This window comes from Ptychodera flava, chromosome 1, assembly GCF_041260155.1.
Source record: "Ptychodera flava strain L36383 chromosome 1, AS_Pfla_20210202, whole genome shotgun sequence".
NCBI classification, from domain to species: Eukaryota; Metazoa; Hemichordata; class Enteropneusta; family Ptychoderidae; genus Ptychodera; species Ptychodera flava.
This window is the reverse complement of record NC_091928.1, coordinates 18838395-18861924: the sequence shown is the minus strand read 5'-3', so window position 1 is coordinate 18861924 and position 23530 is coordinate 18838395. Positions and strand designations below refer to the sequence as shown.

The window sequence follows — 23530 nt, the reverse complement described above, 5'->3', positions numbered from 1 at the left end:
GTGATAGTTAGTGACACACACAAACACACACCCCCCTCCCCCTTAATAACTGAACACTCCCTTACTGAGCTGGATATAGTTAGAATTACACCACTGTACTGTATACATAACCTCAGATATTAAGGCCAGCCTGAATAAATAATTTTCTCTAATCTTAATTACAATACAGGCCCTTCTTGAATTTTTTCCCATATGCAGTTTAAACTGTACTCAATACCCAACCATGTGAAGGGTCTTAAAATACCGGGGCAAAGAATGCACTGAAATCTACATAACTTTTTTACTGAATCATCTTCTGAGATATTTAGATTTGTGGTAAAAACTTTCAAAAGCAAGAAATCTTGTTTTGAATAACCAGGACTGTGAAATGCATACTGGTAGATCATGTATATTCAGAACTACACAAAATATGGTGCATGCCCTAATGCAAAGAAAATATGACTTTTGTTGACAATTTTATATTCCAATATTCAACATTGCCAAGAGGGAAATGAAAAAACTAACTGCCTAAATTTCATAGCCAAGATAAGTTGATGTGATTGTTAGTCCCCACGAACACCGTCCGGGGGGGGGGGGGACTTATAGGTTTGGTCATGTCTATCATGTCCGTCCGTGCATCCGTGCATGCATGCGTCCGTTCACGCAGATATCTCACAGATGCCTGGAGCAATTTCATTCAAACTTGGTACAAAAATTACTTCTACGTCATACATATGCACGTCAATTGTTTTTGTGATACAATCCAATATGGCTGCATGGCAGCCATTTTGTTACGATTTTTAGCTCATATTTGGTTTTATATATAAATACCAAAAAGAGCTTATATGATGAGTCTGAGTGGCGTCGATGTCTGTATATTTGTGGGTATGTGCGGATGTATGTCCGTCACACACAAAGGCTCCCATACCGCCAAAGCTACCATCTCAGTATTTGATGTACAGGTAGATGTAGGGGTTGAGATGTGAATTTGTTCAAATGAACATATCAGTGTCAAAAATGTGCAAATGAGGTAAGAAAAAGGGAATTTCTGCATGTGTGCAGGAGTGACAGGCAAACTCCACTTATCTTGACTCATTTCCTGTCATTGTTTATGAACTGTTACATATTAACAGAACTGCCCAAACCATAGACAGTAGAGGGGAGGAAGACCGTCAGTAGAGGGGAGTTGTTTATGAACTGTTACATATTAACAGAACTGCCCAAACCATAGACAGTAGAGGGGAGGAAGACCGTCAGTAGAGGGGAGTTGTTTATGAACTGTTACATATTAACAGAACTCTCCAAACCATAGACAGTAGAGGGGAGGAAGAGCGTCTATGGTCAAACTAAGAGGGGCTAGCTGCCTTTCAGCTATGCATGTTGCTAAAGTTGACCTCCAGTACCTAAAATTCCAGACCTTAATTAGGGTTTCGAGACCACGGGTCCGAAACCCTCTAGTAATCGTTCCGTTTTTTATTAGGGTTTCGACACCATGGGTGCGAAACCCTCTTGTAATCGTTCTGTTTTTTATTATTATTATTCTTCTTCTTCTTCTTCTTCTTCTTCCGCCGTGCTTTTGCAACTACCACGCAAACACCGTTGCACCTAGAGACTTCATATTTGGTACACAGGTACAACTAAGCGAAAGTAAATTTTTGGTCACATGACCATAACAAAAGGTCACGTGACCTTTCGGCCATTTTGATAATAAACTTTAAAATTGAGCTCATTTGCATAACAAATGGTAAATCAAAATTCTGCTCCAGTCACTTTTTAGACCATATAGCCTGCTCCTTCATGCCAAATGTCAAGGTCACAGGTCTTGCCAATTTTGAGAAGAAGATTTTTAAATATTATTTTTCTGATTTTTTCTATGACCTTTGACCTCCCCTATACCTATACAGCTAAGTTATGGCAATGGCTTATTCTGGCCTATGTTTAAGTCCAAGACAGCCATTGTCTATTGGACCATGGCCAGTAGGGGACCAAACTGCACTCCACAATTTGGGGATTGCCTTGACCTTTGACCTTGGCCTCTTGCTCCAACTCATTTATTATGTGCATATCTAATTCTGAGCCAGCTAATAGAGCTGGAGGTCTGATTTTTGGTATATAGGGATAACTTAGCAATACAATTTTTTTGACAAAATGTCATGTGACCCCGATGACCTTTGACCTCAAATATACATATATGGCCATAACTAAGTAACCCCAAGTGCTACACCCTTCATATTTGGTATGATGGGAGACCTTATGACATCACATCCTGTACCTCATTAATTATGCGCATATCTAATTCTGAGCCAGCCAATAGAGCTAGAGGTCTGATTTTTGGTATATAGGGATAACTTAGCAATACAATTTTTTTGACAAAATGTCATGTGACCCCGATGACCTTTGACCTCAAATATACATATATGGCATAACTAAGTAACCCCAAGTGCTACACCCTTCATATTTGGTATGATGGGAGACCTTATGACATCACATCCTGTACCTCATTAATTATGCGCATATCTAATTCTGAGCCAGCTAATAGAGCTAGAGGTCTGATTTTTGGTATATAGGGATAACTTAGCACTACAATTTTTTTGACAAAATGTCACGTGACCTCGATGACCTTTGACCTCAAATATACATATATGGCCATAACTAAGTAACCCCAAGTGCTACACCCTTCATATTTGGTATGATGGGAGACCTTATGACATCACATCCTGTACCTCATTAATTATGCGCATATCTAATTCTGAGCCAGCCAATAGAGCTAGAGGTCTGATTTTTGGTATATAGGGATAACTTAGCAATACAATTTTTTTGACAAAATATCATGTGACCTCGATTACCTTTGACCTCAAATATACATATATGTTCATAACTAAGTAACCCCAAGTGCTACACCCTTCATATTTGGTATGATGGGAGACCTTATGACATCACATCCTGTACCTCATTAATTATGCGCATATCTAATTCTGAGCCAGCCAATAGAGCTAGAGGTCTGATTTTTGGTATATAGGGATAACTTAGCAATACAATTTTTTTGACAAAATATCATGTGACCTCGATGACCTTTGACCTCATATATACGTATATGGGCATAACTATGTAACCCCAAGTGCTACACCTTTCATATGTGGTATGATGGGAGACCTTATGACACCACATCATGTACCTCATTAATTATGCGCATATCTAATTCTCAGCCAGCCAATAGAGCTAGATGTCTGATTTTTGGTATATAGTGATAGCTTAGCAGTAAAATTTTTTTGACAAAATGTCATGTGACCTCGATGACCTTTGACCTTACATATACCTATATGTCCACAACTTGATAACCACAAGTGCTACAGACTTCATATGTGGTATGATGGGAGACCTTATGACATCACATCCTGTACTTCATTAATTATTTCACAATCTAATTTTTCTTTTGCTCTAATGCTGCCACTTTTGTCGAAACCCGGTCATCGCTGCTTGCAGCTATATTTATTATTATTATTATTATTCTTTCTTCTTCTTCTTCCGCCCTCTAAATGCAACTGCCACGCGAACACTGTTGCACCTAGAGACTTCAAATTTGGCACATAGGTAAAACTCCTCACAAGTAATTTTTTGATCACATGACCATAACAATGGGTCACGTGACCTGGCAGCCATATTGAAATTAAACTTTCAACTTGGCTTAATTTGCATAAAATAAACCAATCAAAATTCTGTCAGATATTTTTGTAGACCATAGGGCTAGGCTTCTTCATGCCAAATTTCAAGGTCATAGGCCCTGCCGATTTTGAGAAGAAGATTTTTAAAGTATTATTTTCCACGTTTTTCAGTGACCTTTGACCTCCCCTATAGATTTACAAATGCCCATTACAGGCTAGCCAATAGAGCTAGGAGTCTGGTTCTTTTTCGACATAGACGATCATTGGCTGCTAATGTTCACTGAAATATTTTGGGTCAGGTCACGTGACCTTGACCTCATTAATTATGCACATATCTAATTCTAGACTATCCAATAGGGCTAGAGATCCAAATTTTGGTACACAGGGACTACTATGGGATAGAAATCTATTGCAAATATGTCACGTGACCAGACCTCATTAATTATGCGCATATCTAATTCTAGGCTAACCAATAGGGCTAGAGATCCGAATTTTGGTACACAGGGACTACTATGGGATAGAAATCTAATGCAAATATGTCACGTGACCAGACCTCATTAATTATGCGCATATCTAATTCTAGGCTAACCAATAGGGCTAGAGATCCGAATTTTGGTACACAGGGACTACTATGGGATAGAAATCTATTGCAAATATGTCATGTGACCAGACCTCATTAATTATGCGCATATCTAATTCTAGGCTAACCAATAGGGCTAGAGATCCAAATTTTGGTACACAGGGACTACTATGGGATAGAAATCTATTGCAAATATGTCACGTGACCAGACCTCATTAATTATGCACATATCTAATTCTAGGCTAACCAATAGGGCTAGAGATCCGAATTTGGTACACAGGGACTACTATGGAATAGAAATATCTTGCAAATATGTCACGTGACAACACCTCATTAATTATGCGCATATCTAATTCTAGGCTAACCAATAGGGCTAGAGATCTGAATTTTGGTACACAGGGACTACTATGGGATAGAAATCTATTGTCAATATGTCACGTGACCAGACCTCATTAATTATGCGCATATCTAATTCTAGGCTAACCAATAGGACTAGAGATCCGAATTTTGGTACACAGGGACTACTATGGGATAGAAATCTATTGCAAATATGTCACGTGACCAGACTCATTAATTATGTGCATATCTAATTCTAGGGCTAACCAATAGGGCTAGAGATCTGAATTTTGGTACACAGGGACTACTATGGGATAGAAATCAATTGTCAATATGTCACGTGACAACACCTCATTAATTATGCGCATATGTAATTCTAGGCTAACCAATAGGGCTAGAGATCCGAATTTTGGTACACAGGCAGTACTATGGGATAGATATCAATTGTCAATATGGAACATGACAAGACCTCATTAATTATGCACATATATAATTCCAGGCTAAGGTGATAGAGCTAGAGGTCTGATTTTCGGTATAAAGGGATAACTATGACATTGAATTCTTTTAACAAAATGTCACATCACCTCGACTACTTTTGACCTCGATTTCACAAATACTACTATAGCCTCCCATCTTTTTGCATATGTATTTCTCTATTGCCCCTGTTGACCGAGATATCTCGAAACCGGTGATTGCTGCTTTGCAGCTATATTTACTTTTGTCATTCTTGTATTTCTGGTTTAAATATTTCTTGTTGTTTTTCTGGTTGTACTGTGCAGAAATCATTGTCATAGCATCAACGTAGAATTTTTCTGCGCTGAACAGATAGAAACAACATTTATTGTTGATCTTTGGTACCCATACTGGTATGTACCAATTCTGATCAAATGTGAGCAACACCGAATAATTGCGGTATTTTTTCATGTACGGAGCCATTACTCAGGTACATCTCAACCGATTTGTTCAAAGTTGGTACAAGGACATTGACCTATATCATACATATGCACATCAACTTGCTCCACGATATGATCCTATATTGCCGCATGGCGGCCATTTTGTTACGATTTTTTCATGTACGGAGCCATAACTCAGGCACATCTCAGCTGATTTTATTCAAAGTTGGTACAAAGACATTGACCTTTATCATACATATGCACGTCAATTGTACTGGATCAAACTTTATGAAATATGGTACCCGTGATAATCTGTCAGTGTTAGGATAGGATGCAAAAATTTTTGGCAGCATCCTGTCGATTAAGTACTAATTGATTCATTTTAATGACCCTTTGTTATTAGTATGGCAGCTTACATCGGTTTTATGTTAAGCCCCATCTGTATTGCAGTATTTTTAATCATAGACCTAATTAAACAAGTCTCAGGACTCTTTCCTCTCAGAGGACTTGTAAAGTACAAGTGGATTATTAATACAGAGTTCATCATGCTCAAAGTGAGTCAACATGGCAAGACTATCAGTGAGTTTTAGAAGGTAAAATGACATTTTCTAGCAGCGGTAGTACCGATATATTTGTCAAGAAATTTTCATGATCATCATCATTTCATGACGGTACAGTAGCGAAATCATTTTTAGCTCACATTTGGTACATGTATATGTATATCTGATACCAAAGTGGTAAGTCGGTGGCATATATATGTATGTATGTATGTATGTATGTATGTATATATGTATGTATGCATGCATGCATGCTGGTACATACATACATACGTACAAGAGCTTGATGCTAACAATTCACCTGTACCATGTACACTCACCGTGGTATACCCCATCTCCCAGAGACGAGATCTGAGATTCATGCTTCTTATTCACCTGTACCATGCTCCAGTACAAATTTGTGGGAGGCAATTTTTTAATTAATTATCAATGATCACGTTCTTTAATATTTGTGAAAATATAACAATGGGTGTATGAATATTCATAAGTCATTAGACCTTCATAGACACCCTGTGGTGAGTGCGCATAAACAAATATACGCTACTCACTGAGGTGAAGGGGCATCGATGAATTGAAAGAAATGTATATTTCAGGGCGCAGCACAACTACACAACATTAACTACAAACTTGTAGCTCTACGGTGAGGCAGTCGGTGATTAAAATCTTCGGGAACATTGAACATACAACCACAATAAAATCTACGAACACGGAACCTCTGGACTGCAATTAAATCTATGGGAACACGGACTCTCGTGACAGCGATTAAGACCTACCAAAACTCGGAACTTAGCAACCTCGATTGACATCGTCAAGAACTCAGAACCTCGTGACCGCGATTAACATCTTCCGGAACGTTGAACATGCAACCGCAATAAAGTCTACAAACACAGAACCTCAGGACTGCAATTAAATCTATGGGAACACGGACTCTCGTGACAGTGATTAAGACCTACCAAAACTTGGAACTTAGCGACTGCAATTGATATCTTTGCGAACTTAGAACATCTGGACCGTGATTAACATTGAACAAGCGACCGCAACCGGAATTGAGCTTTGAAAACTCAGAACCTCGCGACCATAATTAATATCTTCGGGAACATTGAACACTCGACCGCAATGCAATCTACGAACACTGAACCTTGGGACCGCAATTAAGTCTACGGGAACACGGACTTTCACGACTGCGACTGGAATTGAGCTTTGAAAACTCGGAACCTCGCGACCGCGATTAACATCTTCGGGAAAATTGAACATGCAACCGCGATAAAATCTACGGACACACAAGCTCTCTACCACAATTAAATCGACGGGAACAAGGACACTTGCGACCGCCATTAAGACCTACGAAAACACTGAACCTTATGACCGCGATTTACATCTTTGGGAACTCAGGACCTAATGGGTGTACACAATTAATAACTTCGGGAACATTGAACACGCAACCACAATAAAATCTAAGAACACGAAACCTCTGTACCGCAATTCAATCGACAGGAACATGGACTCTCGCAACCGTGATTAAAATCTTCGGGAACATTTAACATACAACCACAATAAAATCTACGAACATGGAACCTCTGGACTGCAGTTAAATCTATGGGAACACGGACCCTCGTGACAGCGATTAAGACCTACCAAAACTCGGAACTTAGCAACCTCGATTGACATCGTCAAGAACTCAGAACCTCGTGACCGCGATTAACATCTTCCGGAACGTTGAACATGCAACCGCAATAAAATCTACAAACACAGAACCTCAGGACTGCAATTAAATCTATGGGAACACGGACTCTCGTGACAGTGATTAAGACCTACCAAAACTTGGAACTTAGCGACTGCAATTGATATCTTTGCGAACTTAGAACATCTGGACCGTGATTAACATTGAACAAGCGACCGCAACCGGAATCAAGCTTTGAAAACTCAGAACCTTGCGACCATAATTAATATCTTCGGGAATATTGAACACACGACCGCAATGCAATCTACGAACACTGAACCTTGGGACCGCAATTAAGTCTACGGGAACACAGACTTTCACAACTGCGACCGGAATTGAGCTTTGAAAACTCGGAACCTCGCGACCGCGATTAACATCTTCGGGAAAATTGAACATGCAACGCGATAAAATCTACGAACACACAAGCTCTCTACCACAATTAAATCGACGGGAACAAGACCTACGAAAACACTGAACCTCATGACCGCGATTTACATCTTTGGGAACTCAGGACCTAATGGGTGTACACAATTAATAACTTCGGGAACATTGAACACGCAACCACAATAAAATCTAAGAACACGAAACCTCTGTACCACAATTCAATCGACAGGAACATGGACTCTCAAGAACACGATTAACATCTTAGGGAACATTGAACATACAACCACAATAAAATCTACGAACACGGAACCTTGGGACTAAAATTAAATCTAAGGGAACACAGACTCTCGTGACAGCGATTAAGACCTACCAAAACTCGGAACTTAGCAACCTCGATTGACATCGTCAAGAACTCAGAACCTCGTGACCGCGATTAACATCTTCCGGAACGTTGAACATGCAACCGCAATAAAATCTACAAACACAGAACCTCAGGACTGCAATTAAATCTATGGGAACACGGACTCTCGTGACAGTGATTAAGACCTACCAAAACTTGGAACTTAGCGACTGCAATTGATATCTTTGCGAACTTAGAACATCTGGACCGTGATTAACATTGAACAAGCGACCGCAACCGGAATCGAGCTTTGAAAAGTCAGAACCTTGCGACCATAATTAATATCTTCGGGAACATTGAACACACGACCGCAATGCAATCTACGAAACACTGAACCTTGGGACCGCAATTAAGTCTACGGGGAACACAGACTTTCATGACTGCGACCGGAATGGAGCTTTGAAAACTCAGAACCTCGCGACCGCGATTAACATCTTCGGGAAAATTGAACATGCAACCGCGATAAAATCTACGGACACACAAGCTCTCTACCACAATTAAATCGACGGGAACAAGGACACTTGCGACCGCCATTAAGACCTACGAAAACACTGAACCTTATGACCGCGATTTACATCTTTGGGAACTCAGGACCTAATGGGTGTACACAATTAATAACTTCGGGAACATTGAACACGCAACCACAATAAAATCTAAGAACACGAAACCTCTGTACCACAATTCAATCGACAGGAACATGGACTCTCAAGAACACGATTAACATCTTAGGGAACATTGAACATACAACCACAATAAAATCTACGAACACGGAACCTTGGGACTAAAATTAAATCTAAGGGAACACAGACTCTCGTGACAGCGATTAAGACCTACCAAAACTCGGAACTTAGCAACCTCGATTGACATCGTCAAGAACTCAGAACCTCATGACCGCGATTAACATCTTCCGGAACGTTGAACATGCAACCGCAATAAAATCTACGAACACGGAACCTCGTGACTGCAATTAAATCTACGGGAACACGGACTCTCGTGACAGTGAGTAAGACCAACCAAAACTCGGAACTTAGCGACGCGATTAACATCTTCGGGAATATTGAACAAGCGACCGCGACCGGAATTGAGCTTTGAAAACTCAGAACCTCGCGACCGTAATTAATATCTTTGGGAACATTGAACACGCGACTGCAATAAAATCTTTGAACACTGAACCTCGGAACCGCAATTAAGTCTACAGGAACACGGACTCTCACGACTGCGACCGGAATTGAGCTTTGAAAACTCGGAACCTCGCGACTGTGATTAACATCTTCGGGAAAATTGAACGCGCCACCGTGATAAAATCTACGAACACACAAGCTCTCTACTGCAATTAAAACTACGGGAACAAGGACTATCGCGACCGCGATTAAGACCTATGAAAACACTGAACCTCATGACTGCGATTTACATCTTTGAGAACTCAGGACCTAACGGGTGCACACAATTAATAACTTCGGGAACATTGAACACGCAACCACAATAAAATCTAAGAACACGGAACCTCTGTACCGGAATTCAATCCACAGGAACACGGACTCTCGCGACCATGATTAACATCTTCGGGAACATTGAACATGCAACCGCAATAAAATCTACAAACACGGAACCTCGGGACTGCAATTTAATCTACGGGAACATGGACTTTCATGACAGTGATTAAGACCTACCAAAACTCAGAACTTAGTGACCGCGATTGACATCTTCGGGAACTCAGAACCTCAGGACCGCGATTAACATCTTTGGGAACATTGAACACGCGACTGTGATAAAATCTACGAACACTGAACCTCGGGACCGCAATTAAATCTACGGGAACATAGACTCTCACAACCGCGAATTCAGCTTTCAAAACTAAAATTAACATCTTTGGGAAAATTGAACACACATGGTACCTTGAAACTGCAATTAAATCGACAGGAACATGGACTCACGTGACTGCGATAAAGACCTATGGAAACTCGGAACCTCGCGACCCTGATTAACCTCTTCGGGAACTCGGCCCCCGTGACCGTAATTAACATATTAGAGACCATTGAACCTTGTGAGCGCAATTTAAATCTTGGAAACTTTCAACCTTGCAACCGCGATTATGTCTTCGGGAACATTGAACACGCGACCGCGACAAAATCTACAAACACTGAACCTCGGGACTGCAAATAAATCTACGGGAACACGGACTTTCGCGACTGCGACCGGAATTGAACTTTGAAAACTCTGAACCTCGAGACTGCGATTAACATCTTCGGGAACATTGAACACACGACCCGCGATAAAATCTGCGAATATGGAACCTCAGGACCACAATTTAATTGTAGTCCTGAGGTTCCATATTCGCATCTACAGAACATGGACTCTTGTGACTGCAATTCAGACCTACGAAAACTCAGAACCTCGCGACCGCAATTAACATCTTCCGGAACTCAGAACCTCACGGCCACGCGCATTTAACAACTTCAGGAACATTGAATACGCAACCGCGACGATGATTAAATCTACGAACACGAACTATTATTATCTACGGGAACATGGACTCTCAGAACTGTGATTAAAATCTTGTTGAACATAGAACCTAAGGACTGCGATTAACATCTTCATGAACTCGGAAGCTCGAGACTACGATTAAGACCTATGGGAACACGGAACCTCTAAACCACGAGACCTGCTCTTCGGGACCTGTTCCTTCTTCTCTTGATATTTCCATATTCTTTTTCTTTCTTCTTTTGCTTTCTTCTCTCCTTTCTGGGAAGTTTCTATCTTCCCATGTAGAATTTTTGCAATTGTTGAGGTAAATTTTAAAATAAAAGACAGGGATACCAAAATGGGATTCAGGAAACAAAGGTACGTTCTTCTGATACCCCTCTTTGCATATTAGCGGTTTTTATGGGATATTTTTTCCTCTAAAAGCAGAGGTTTTTTGTCCTGATTTAGGCTTTGCAGCTAATATGCATTTTTTGTTTGGAATTTCTTAAATGTGTAGCCATTTTAAACATTCAGGCCCCAAAACAATGCTAAAATTACACCAAAATATTACACACTATGTCACAGACTCCATAGAATTGGTACTCAAAAGGAAAGGTGAATGCTATGGTTAATGTATGAGCAATAATTGCACAATTATGGCGCCACCACACAATAATATTTAGTTGCACATATGTAATTCTCATATGCAATTAGGCCTAGGCACTAATTGCATTTCACCTTTCTTATTGAGTCTGACACTTGCAGAGTCTTCTTGACAATAGTGTACATTCGGCCAACAATTATATCAAATCAAGCTGCATTTGGGCTCCAAATTTAACCTGTTTGGCATTCATATGACATTTTTGTTCAATGATGCATGTTGTCAGTTTGAAAAGGGTAGACTGGAAAGATCTTGCGGTCTAAGAAGGTTCAAGTCCTTCACTACCCATAATTTATGACTTCATGTCAATCATTGGATAAAATACACCATGACTATGATTATTGGACATGTTGATATCAGATAAAACACACCATGACCACAATTGAAGACACAGTATCAATCAAATCTGGGCCTAACTCAATACTTGTTTATATTTTTTGAAGTGTAATTGAAAGATTCATGGAACCGCCAAATCTTCCTATCTCTCTGTTGACTCTACTCTGCTAATTATGTGTTCACCGGTTACCTACCGGTAGGTTTTTCTTACCAGTGCAATTTGTCATCTCTTGACAAACTTTGAGATTATGCCCTTTATTCTCTTTTCATTGTCCGAACCTACAGCCCTTGTAGTTGCTTAGGCACCTGAAATAATGTCTGTGGTCATCTTTAGCTATCTAATAAATTTTGAAACGTCTGTGCTCCATAGTGGTCAATACCAACAAATCCCCTTACCTCTAGCATTTGTAGTTGCTGAGAGTATACCAAAGGTCATGCAAGGTCATCCGGTATTTCAGAGGAAAATCTGCAGCTGTAGTGTGCAATATCTGGTGAAAACTAACTCTGTAGCCCTTGTAGTTTCTGGTTTACGTAGAAGTGGGTCAAAGGTTATCCAAGGTGATCCTAAATTTTGGTGGAAAATCTTGATACCTTATTTGTTAATATCCATCAGCAACTAATTTTGTAAGTCTTTTGGTTACTTAGATATATAAAAATTGGCAAATATAGCTGTTAATGGCAATGCCAGGACCAAAGTGAATTAAAGAAGTCAAATACGGCTAGTTTTCAATCAGGTTCGAACCCACAACATACGGCATCAGTCCCCTAGCGGAGAGGCCACAGAGAGAACCGCTCTGCTAAATGTCCACTCCCCAAAAAGAGTGGTTTAATAGCCAGCTAAGTTGTTACATTTTTCTGACTGAGACCGCTCCACACGTTGTAGAGTTCGTGAAGCAACATCATCATCAAGGTTAAAGGTGATACTGGTCATATGACATTTTTGCAGAAAACTTTGCTCCAGCAATTATACCTGCTAAAATCAGAATCCTAGCTGTTTTTGGTAGCCGAGAATAAGATGATGAACAAAATTAATGATGTAATGGATGTGTTTTCTTAATTTGCTTCAACCTATCAATTAGGAAGGAATTAGCGCTTGTAGTTACTGAGCTATAGGCCTATTTTTAAAATCGAGGACATAGATTATCCTGGTGACAATTTTGTATATAACTTTGCTTCATAATTATCATGTGCACAACAAATCAGACCTCCTAGCTGTATTTTGAAGACCAGAACAAGATATGTGCATAATTAATGAGGTACAGGATATGGCACAAAAAGGTCCCTTATCCAACCAAATATGAAGGGTATAGCACTTATGGTTACTGATTTGTAGGCCAATATGTGAAATTGAGGTCAAAGCTCATTGTAGTAGTGTGATATTTGTCAAAATAATACCTGCTCCCATTCTTATCCCTATGTACCAAAATTCAGACCTCAAGCTTCTTATGCTAGCGAAGAAGTAGATATGCGCATAATAAATGGTTACAGGATGTGGTGCCATGATAGATGCTTCATCAAATCAAATATGAAAGGTGTAGCACTTCGTGTTGCTTTTAAATTAGTAAGCATACTTGTTAAATCGAGATAATTAAAGGTTACACTGGTCATGTGATGTTTTGGCGAAAAGGTTTGATTCTACTATTATCCATGTGTACCAAAATTAGACCGCTAGCTCTATTTGCAAGCCCACAATTAGATATGTGCATAATTAATGGAGTACAGCATCTGGCACCACAAGATCCCCCATCCAACCAAATGTGAAGGGTGTAATACTTGTGATAACTGATTTATAGGCCTGTATGTTAAATTGTGGTCAAAGGTCATTTTGGTCATGTGACATTTTGTCAAAATATTTTGCTCCGTTACTGATCCCTATGTACCAAAAATCAGGCCTCTATTGACTAGCTCTGAATTGGATATGTGCATAATTAATGAGATACAGGATGTGGCACCATAAGGTTCCCAATCCTACCAAATGTGAAGGGGTGCAGCACTTATGGTTACTGATTTATAGGCCTGTTTGTGAAAATCATAGTCAAAGGTCACCTTTGTCACGTGACATTTTGTCAAAATAATTTGCTCCCATACTTATCCCTCCAAAATTCAGACCTCTCACTGTATTGGCTGTATTAGAATTAGTATGCGCATAATTAATGAGGTGCTTCATCCCACCAAATATGAAGGGATTAGCACTTCACAATAAGTGAGGCTACCAACCATTCTCCATGATCTATGCACACTGAGATCACTCACTGAACTGAAGCAAATTTCTTCCGTACACAGAAAAACTCGGTCCATCTTTCAAAATTCTGGCAACATAGCTCTGATAATCATAATTTTCTGATTTCTCACTGTGAATAATGACAAGATAAACCCCATTTCCGGAGGAGATAGCAATTTTGTAATTTTGTTGACATAGATTTTTGGCAGCCATACACAATATTTTCAAGGGAAACTAAGGGAATAAGTTGCATCTGTGTGGCAAAAGAAAGGATATTTTTTTAATCTTCGTAACAAAGGAAATTTGCATGTCTGACAGGTGGTATGATGTGAGCATCTTAGTTGCTGATAACTTTACCTTGACAAGTGTACAATTTTTTATCCCCTCCAAACATCGACTTCTTACAGGTGATTGGGTGCCGTGCGTTGTGGGTTCGAGTCCCGGTTGATACCATCGTATTTCTTATTCAATTTACTCTTGAATTTTAAACATAATCAATAACTTTGGAACATAGTTTAAACAAATAATCCTGAAATTGAATTCTAAGTTTCAAATTGTTCAGAAACTGATAAAATTGAAGAAGCTTTTAGCAAATATAATGTCTGAGTGCACAAATCAAGGGGAATTGTGGGTAGCCTAACTTACTGTGGCTTCTATCACAATAGTACCATACTCATAAAAGATGTTGAAAGCAGTATGACTACACGAGTAAGATTTCCAGCCACTTTAAGAGTGTAAAATTTCGCTCTTTGAAGAGATTTTAAACATTCGTGATTTTGGTACATATGTACTACCAAAGACTGGAGTTCGTACAGTTGGTCATAATACTCAACATGAATGGAAAGTTTTAATTATTGTCTAGATTTCACATTGAAGTAGGAATAGGATTGGAAATCAATGTAATTGCGTACTGGAATTTCTTATACAGTTCCTGGTTTGAGTAATCCTGTACGTCCCTCCACCTCATTTGCATCCTCCATCTCTTCAATTCCAGCATTGCCGTCATTTATCTCCCATGGCTTCTTCATCTTCTCGTAGCGCTCATCTGATTCCACATAATTGACCTGGCATGTGCACTTGCATTATTGGTTTCAAAATGAATATAATGAGAAAATCATGTCTTCAGTAAGACAGCATTGGTGAGAAGCCACTGCAGACATACATGCTGTGTTATGCATAAACACAAACACTGACTAAAGGAACATAGTGGCTTGCATTTCTTTGCAAACCCATCAACACCAAGTATCCTGTTTACAGATCCAGCAATACCATTGCAAACCGTGACATTCAACAAAATCTTGTTGCCAGAAAGGTTAAACACCATTTTGTATTCCAACTTTCCAAAGAAAATGTGAGTGTCAAATTAAAGTCACATCTCGGCACTTTCTTTAAAATGGCTGCAACTTCTTATGCAAAATATATATTTTGAAGACTGGATGGTAACCAATGGTAAGGGCATTGTCCTGGCTTTCCAAGAATGTATTGTTTATAGTACTTTGTTGCTTTTGTTTCCGACTAGCGGTAAATATACTACCTCTAGCCCATTCCTATTTCACTAGTGAGGGCGTGACAGTCCCCTACAAACAAGTCTTTACACTCTTTCCCCCTCATCAGTTAAATGGCAAATTATCAGATTATGACAGTGAGAATACTAGCTAATAGAAAATCATAGTGGGTAAAATGCGTTAGAGGGGATGATTTCGATACCTGGCCAACGGACTAACTGTTTTGTGCATATTGTTTAAAAAAATCACAAAAATTGACACAAACTAAAAGATTTTTCCCAATGAAACTATACATGTTTAGAAAGGCCCTTTTCCGATCTTTTAACCACAATAACATTTATATGGTTTCATGATTCGTGATTCGAGGCAGAAAGGGAAACATTACCCCTGCCCCATATTGTATAATTTTGTTTGTAAAAAATCGCTTAAAATCGACATAAACTGAAAGGTTTAAGCTTTGTAACTTTCAAATATGCGACTTTTCCCCATAAAACAATATATGTTTAAAAAAGTCCCTTTTCAGAGCTTTCAATCAATATAATATTTATTGGTTTTATCATTAATGATTCGAAACAGAAAGGGAAACATTACCCCTAACCCTTATATTACATGTTGCATATCACGTATTAAGAAAAAAGCTCATGCACCCACTAAGTCTGAAGACACATACTTTTAATGTTGTTTTCTTGTTTATTGCACTGAGTTCTTCCAAAACATATATCAATACTTTATGAAAAATCGTTTGGAGGAACGGGAACATATTATTGGGTTTGAAATTTAGCAAATTTTACGATTTACGGTCAATGGCCGATATAACGTCTAATCGATGTTCGAATATTAATTAATTCCCAATAGGCTATATATCAGTGAAAATGCCATAATGTGGGCGTTGTAGAAATGTAAAGTTTATAGTAGTTTATTGTTTCTGTTTCCGTCAAGCGGTAAATATGTGACGCCTACCCCATTGTTGAAATCCAAGATGGCGGCCAAGATGGCGCAAAATGAACCCCATGGGACAATATTTAATTTTAGGAACATCAAAATTTATTAACTTTAGACCCTAAGGATTACAAAAATGTAGGTTAAAAAAATATATCCATGGGGTGCATGGAAACCCTACCTTCCGACCCGACTAACATGTTTTACTAATGTCTTTCAAACTTGACATCAGGACATTGCATTGTACCTTACATTTGGGTGTAATTTATTTTATCAAGATGATTCAATATGGTTGCCAGACGGCATGTTTGTTGTTTTTGTTTTGTTGCATAAAAATGAGCTACAATATGAAGGTCGTGTTGTTATTTTTATTTTATTGAACAAAAGTGATCAAAAGAACAAATATCATCTCTAGAAGTTTGCAAGAAAAATACTCTTAATCTGATTCTTAAATTTCCTGACTTTCACAGTTACAATTCAAAAAAATGTCGAGTTAAAATGTAGTGCATACAATTTGTGAAAAGCAGTCTTGTTAGTTTTTATGATTGTGTTATACAATGAAGTTGCTGAATTTTAGTAAGAATCTGAAACAATCAGTGAAGCAGTTACATTGACAGATATAATTAACAGCCCTGTATTTACCTTCGTGCATAGTATTTTCAAGTCATATTTTACTCTTGTACTTTACATTGCCAGCTAAACAGTTTAGTAAAATTTACAATACCTACAGACATATTCCATGTTAGGAACTAGATCTCTGCCCCGTTATCCATTTTTATCACAAATCAGCACTCAGACTTCACCCCATTCCAACCATCGATTCATTACCAAACATTTCTCAAATTAAGCTAACTAATTCCATTCATATATCAGACATCAACTGCACATACACATCAATAGAACGTTTTCTCTACTATTTTCAGGACATTGTTGACCAATATTATCATAATCATTTGCGTCAATGGTTTTCAAATTCATAAACCAAGTTGGACTTTGTCATTGACAATGACCTATTATTAAAGTTTACGACCCAATCGAGACGGCACATAATTTGGACTGTTTAATTGGAAATCCGTCGCTCTTGGCCTGTTTCCCTGGCTCGCTGGCATGCGCCGCCTGTAAGCGTAATACATGCCATTTAAACCCTGAAAATAGCATTTTTCGTAATCATAGGAGTTAAAAGTTGTCAAACATTTTGTAAAGAGTCTAGGTTTAATTGTTTAGTAAACATGAAAATATAAAGCATGCAACAACTTTCTTTACAATGAATCTCAATTATGTTATATATAATTCGTTTCATCAATAAACATTACAAATAATTTATTGAAGCCTCTTTCCATTTTACAAAGTATTACACGTTGGATTAAAAGTATGATTAAGTAGAATTATGTTTTTCATAATCAAATAACGAAAGCTGTATTATCAATTGCTTTGCAAAAAACCTCATTTGCATAAAACATATAGCCTAATTTTGGGACTAGCTTATAAAATGCACAATTTTAGACTCGATTTGTTTGTAGTAAGTCGTTGCTACGTCGCGACAGGTAGCGGGGTGGGGTAGTAGATAAGGGTAAGAAATTCTAAGAGGATAAGATTAACCTGGAAGTTTTTTCAGTTGAAAGTCCTTGTGACATCATGGTACTGCTAAGTTATAAGTTGTCAGAATGTCAGAATTGGTTTTCGTCACCGTTGAGTGGCGCTTCATATACTAGTGCGCACTCGTAACAGAATGCATTGGGCGAATCAATCCTTGGGGTGGGGTGTCTCCACGGCCCGAATTTCAATAGTTTCGTTTAAATTCATCCGGTTCCTGGTACGTCGGCTCGGATTGAATATAATGCGGGTTGAAACTCGGCGGAGAGGGCGCCGAAGGAGCTGATGGAGCACCACTTGCCTTGTAGGACATGGGTATTTTGTCGGCTCGAGGTACAGATTTGCCTTTATTTCTACGCTTAATAAACCACACAACGATGATAACTATCACTATGGCAACTACAAGGAGTAAAGCTATGACGATTCCAACGATGACAACGGTATCTGATGATGACGTTCCAGTGTTTTCAGTAGCTGAGAAAATAAAATTAATAAACCAATGCGGGCTTACTCGATGTCAACAACCATCAAGTGACCAAGCGATCAAAGATCATATCATATACTCAGCAGCTGTTTGATGAGATTTCGAAAAGTTTTAATTACAAAACACAGACCTACCTTTATTTTAATAATCGCTAAATTCAGCCCCTTTTACTTTATAATTAAACGAACTTTAATGTTCCAATACTAATTTCGTCTCATGTAAGATGATGTTAACTTTGAATTCCACCAAACCAATCATAAATCAGTGGGGTTACATTTGTTTCATAAGTTTCTCAGAATGGGTTATGATATTCACCAAATGTTATGATAAAAACTGCCATTTTTACATTTTTGGGTAAAATTGACTTTACATTTTGTAACTACGTCGCTGTGGGAACCACGATTGAGAAAGGAAGTCACGTGATACAATACTCACGCTTGCAGGAGTAGATGAGATCATAACAGAATGGCTTATCCTCGTAGATGCCTTCATTACACCACTCACAACTGACTGCAGCTATACATTCCCTATAGAATTATACAAAATTTTAAAATAGTGATATCTTGAGAGATGTATTTCTCTCAAGAGCTTTCTTCAAAAACAATCAGCTTCACACATGTTTTAAGAGTTGTAAACGTACAATTGAAAAACGCACATTTCAGTATGTCTTGGTTTGTGTTTCCGGCCCAGTATATCAAAAAGAAGATATCAAAGTTTTCGTTTGACACCTTGTAGCTTTATGTATTTGACTCGTCTTTAGTTGTAGTTTGCATATATTATGTTTATTTTTCTTTTGCTGAGAGGTTCAGTTTTCGTCTTTGACAAGAATTAAAGACAGTGAATAACATTAATGTACTTAAACGAGAATTATGAAATATCTTCTTACATGCTAGTCTTGAAGTGAGAACAGTCCGTTGGGTAGCATTTTGGGAGACTGCGCAGATCACGGTTTTCAGTTACGACGGGTTCGAGGCTGTTGATAGGTGGTGTACATGATGGCGCATCATCGCTACGGGAGGAAAAATCAAAACTGTTTGACCAAGAATGCCAATTATGACATCCACGGACATGTATCATTAAAATGTACATCCTTTATTTTCTGCTGCAATTGGTCCCCAGATTCGAAACAGTAGGTATTTCCAAGTTGTTCCGGGGCAGGAAATCAGCCGATACGACTTCGAAAAATTGTGAGCTCAAGTGTTTGTCAATGAAATGTCCTATTCTAGGGTAGTTCGAAGACAAATGAAATTTTTAGGAGCACTTAACCATTTTGAAGTAAAAGTACAATACAGTAGGCAGTAGAAGCGAGAGCGGTCAATCCGCCAATGCTTCAAAGCATGCATACATACCTCCCAAATTCGAACTGATTATTGCAGTAATCGTATTCTGCATAGGAGAGACAGGGGCACTCACATTCTTTTTGCGAGCTAGCCTTTAGACACGAAGTCTGCAAAATTTAACAAATAACCCATTAGAGTGTTCCAATCGGACATATGCAGATTCATTCGTCCCGAACTATCAGGGTGGCTTTATCGGTCAGGCTAGTCTCTTGAACCCGAATATGGAAAATCTGACAAAGCCTGGTCGGCAAACAGTAGTACGTTACACATAGGCAAATGTTGTTATAGACTAAATGAGTCTTTAGAGTTCTTTAAGAGGTTATACTCTAAAGCAATATACAGTACAATTATGCGATTGCATATCGAGCCATAGATTGAAAATAATTATAAAACTTGAAAAATAAACCAAGGAGCTAATATTATTATTTTCATTTCAGTTCACCTTTAGACATGGACAGACGTCAGGAGTACATATTAAGGATTTTTCAATGATACCAAGGTACACGTTTGTTCCAGAGATATGTTCCAGCTGATACTGCAAGCATTCATTGCCCTCTTTCTTCGTGTCGATGTCACTCTCGGGTTGATACACCTGGATTGTTTTGAAAAGGACAATTAGGAACTACTGATGAGACTACAATGTTGTGTGTATTTTTGCCTTTGAATTTGTCAATTCATACACTTATGTATAGATTCATGCATCCATGGACACATATGTACCGGTACGATCATGAATATGCATTGCAGATGTATATAACCTATATGTAGGCTGATATGTATGTATGTAGGTAGGAATTTAAGTTGGAATACTCATGTCAGTAATCAAGTCTGTGCCAGATGAAAATCATTGCAGACAATTTTTGCAAAAATTATCCATGTTGCGTGTTTCAATGATGAGGCCTTCGTCTTAACATCTTCTCCATATATTGTCATAGGAGATACTGTTCATTCCACCAGGCGAAATGACAACCCAAAGTGTTATTCCAAATTCCTTACCTGGTAGTAGTTTTGAAGCTTTTTCTTTTGGAAGTTCACACACTGTTTCTTAACTAAGGCACCTTTATTGATCAGATCCGGTGCGATTGTCTTTTCGAATTCGGTGATGTGTGTGTATTCAACGCCATCTTGAACAGCGCCGCTAACGTCAAAGAACTTATCGTGTGTAATGAGATAGCCGCTGTCGTCCATGACAAAGCAGCTAAATTGAAAAGGAAAGGATCGAAAATAAACAAATCAACAAATAAATAAATAAATACATGGATTGATAGTCGGATAGATAGAAGAAAAACAAACAAACAAACAAAAAAGCAAACAAGTGAATCCCCCGGCGAACTTACAAATGGAGTGTCAAAATTTGCTCTTTTGTATGAATAAAATATGATATATACATAGGTGAAATCCTAAGGGAACATACTTAAACAAAGTAAGAACACACTGAGCACAAGAGCGGTCAGATGACCCTGCGAAGCACTTCCGTGACAGTAGAAAATCCTTCCTGGCTCACCTGTATCTGTTCTCATGCATTTCGGGTAAATCTGTCGTAAGAAAAGTGAGAAATATGGCAGCGAGAAATCCTTTCCCATGACTGCGATTACCTCGTCCGAAGTTCCCGACGCCCTCGCATCAGTTTGCCTGAAATGACAGGACAAATAAACCTTATTACCATTTTTATTAGGCTTGATATGTGTGCAGGGGTTGTAGTCTACGGTGCCTGTAGGTTGCCCTTCTATTACCGCCATATTTTATTGAGTAAGCTATTGACAAAGTGTTATTTATGCAGGGTGATAATTCTCTGGCAGGCATTTGTAAACGTCAGTGATATATAGCTATCAGGAATATGGGGTAGGGAATTAACATGTATTGACTGTATTTTTGCAATACTGTGAAGAAATAGGGAGATGTAGCTATAAACACACAACCATGCAGATTACACGTGTTATAGCAATCTTTATAATACGAATTTATTAATGCACGCTGGGGAGGGACCGTGTTGTAACACAATTAAACATAAATTCTCTCATCCACTCACCTTTCAACAATGGTATGAGCCAAGGTGATGACGTAACCACTTCCACTGGCAGCTTCATAGGGAGTCGATAGAGTAATATTTCCTTTATTGTTCTTTGCTCGCTCGTACCTACGTGTTGCATAAAAATAGTGTAATGCCAAAAGTTACCATTTTTACAAATCACCACCTCAATGGGGGGGGGGGGGGGGCAAACTGGTTCTTGAAGCTGAGGCCCTATAAGAAAACTTCATTGTTTTCGTGATAAAGCCTGGAAAATTTGTTCTTTAGTCCTAAATTTTGTTAAGGCGATAAAAATGACAGAGGACAAAGTTAAGCGAACTATTGTTTTGCTGGTTTTAAGGCAACAACACTCTACAGTTTGATCACTACACAGCCATGTGAATGACGAAAGTAGAGACATTATAAACTTGTAGGTAAATATTATGAAGAGTCAAACGTTCGAAAGTGTTTGTGTTATATTTGAGAAGAAAAGGTACACCTACCAAGGTCTGACGGTGTGATCGTAATTTTTGTTGAGTCCCACGCCGGGATATTCTCTGAAAACGCCGTTCTCTGTGCCGATATAGGAGAAAGCGGTGTATTGCATCGCGTCCTCCGTGGTTGACCATATCTCGTCAGCTTTGGCCGTAGCTACCACCATATCACGAACACCATCCTTCACCAAAACAACGTGGCAGTAAATTACCAGTTAAGATATACACCAACTGAACACACGTTTAAATGACATTTTACTATACATTTACTTAAATGAACCTGATGTCTCGACCCATTGGTTGTTCAGGAGGCAATAGACAAAGAGATGACAAACAAGGTTTGTAGAAGTGTATATAATATATATATATATATATATATAGAGAGAGAGAGAGAGAGAGAGAGAGAGAGAGAGAGAGAGAGAGAGAGAGACAGACAGACAGACAGACAGACAAACAGACAGACAGACAGCCAGACAGACAGATAGATAGATAGAAAGATAGATAGATAGATAGATAGATAGAAGATAGATAGATAGATAGAGAGATAGATAGAGAGATAGAGAGATAGATAGATACCAAAGTATACGGTTGCATACAGATGTATAAATAATAGTATAAATAGCTGACAAAGCTATGCTGTTAAATATATGCTCTGTGTTGGTTTCAAAAAGTCACTTCAAAAACAAATATGATTTATGGAATTTCAACACAATCCAAAAACGCTGAGTAATGGTACGGCCCCTATCATATAAATGAGAGAGAAGATACAATAGTACGACTAGATACAGGTGAAGAGCACTTGGCTGAATATTCTGGTTTCGCTGGAGTCCTAGTTTTTAGAGTAACTATATCCCTTAGATTATGTTAATTCGGGAAAGTCTTCAGCGGGAGTCCAGTATTGCCAAAACTGCCAAATTGTACATAATCTATACTGACGCTACTTTGTCAGGCCTATTGCTAGGTCAAACGAACATA

General features: G+C 38.6%; 1 protein-coding gene across 3 annotated transcripts in view; it reads right to left on the bottom strand.

Moving 5' to 3' along the window:
* LOC139132056 (VWFA and cache domain-containing protein 1-like) overlaps positions 1-23530 on the bottom strand; it is a 236752-nt gene that overhangs the window by 156259 nt on the left and 56963 nt on the right. For 2 of the 3 annotated variants that reach the window (XM_070698462.1, XM_070698448.1), the window contains 9 exons: positions 22565-22737; positions 22083-22190; positions 21558-21685; positions 21050-21251; positions 20496-20645; positions 20063-20160; positions 19600-19722; positions 19149-19240; positions 16994-18703 (listed from right to left, as the gene is read on the bottom strand). In XM_070698462.1, coding sequence (XP_070554563.1) covers positions 21121-21251; positions 21558-21685; positions 22083-22190; positions 22565-22737 — 540 coding nt within the window. In that variant the 3' untranslated portion in view covers positions 16994-18703; positions 19149-19240; positions 19600-19722; ... (1 more) ...; positions 20496-20645; positions 21050-21120. Of the gene's footprint in view, positions 1-16993; positions 18704-19148; positions 19241-19599; positions 19723-20062; positions 20161-20495; positions 20646-21049; positions 21252-21557; positions 21686-22082; positions 22191-22564; positions 22738-23530 lie in introns of those variants that run through there. The other variant, XM_070698456.1, reaches the window with a different exon arrangement.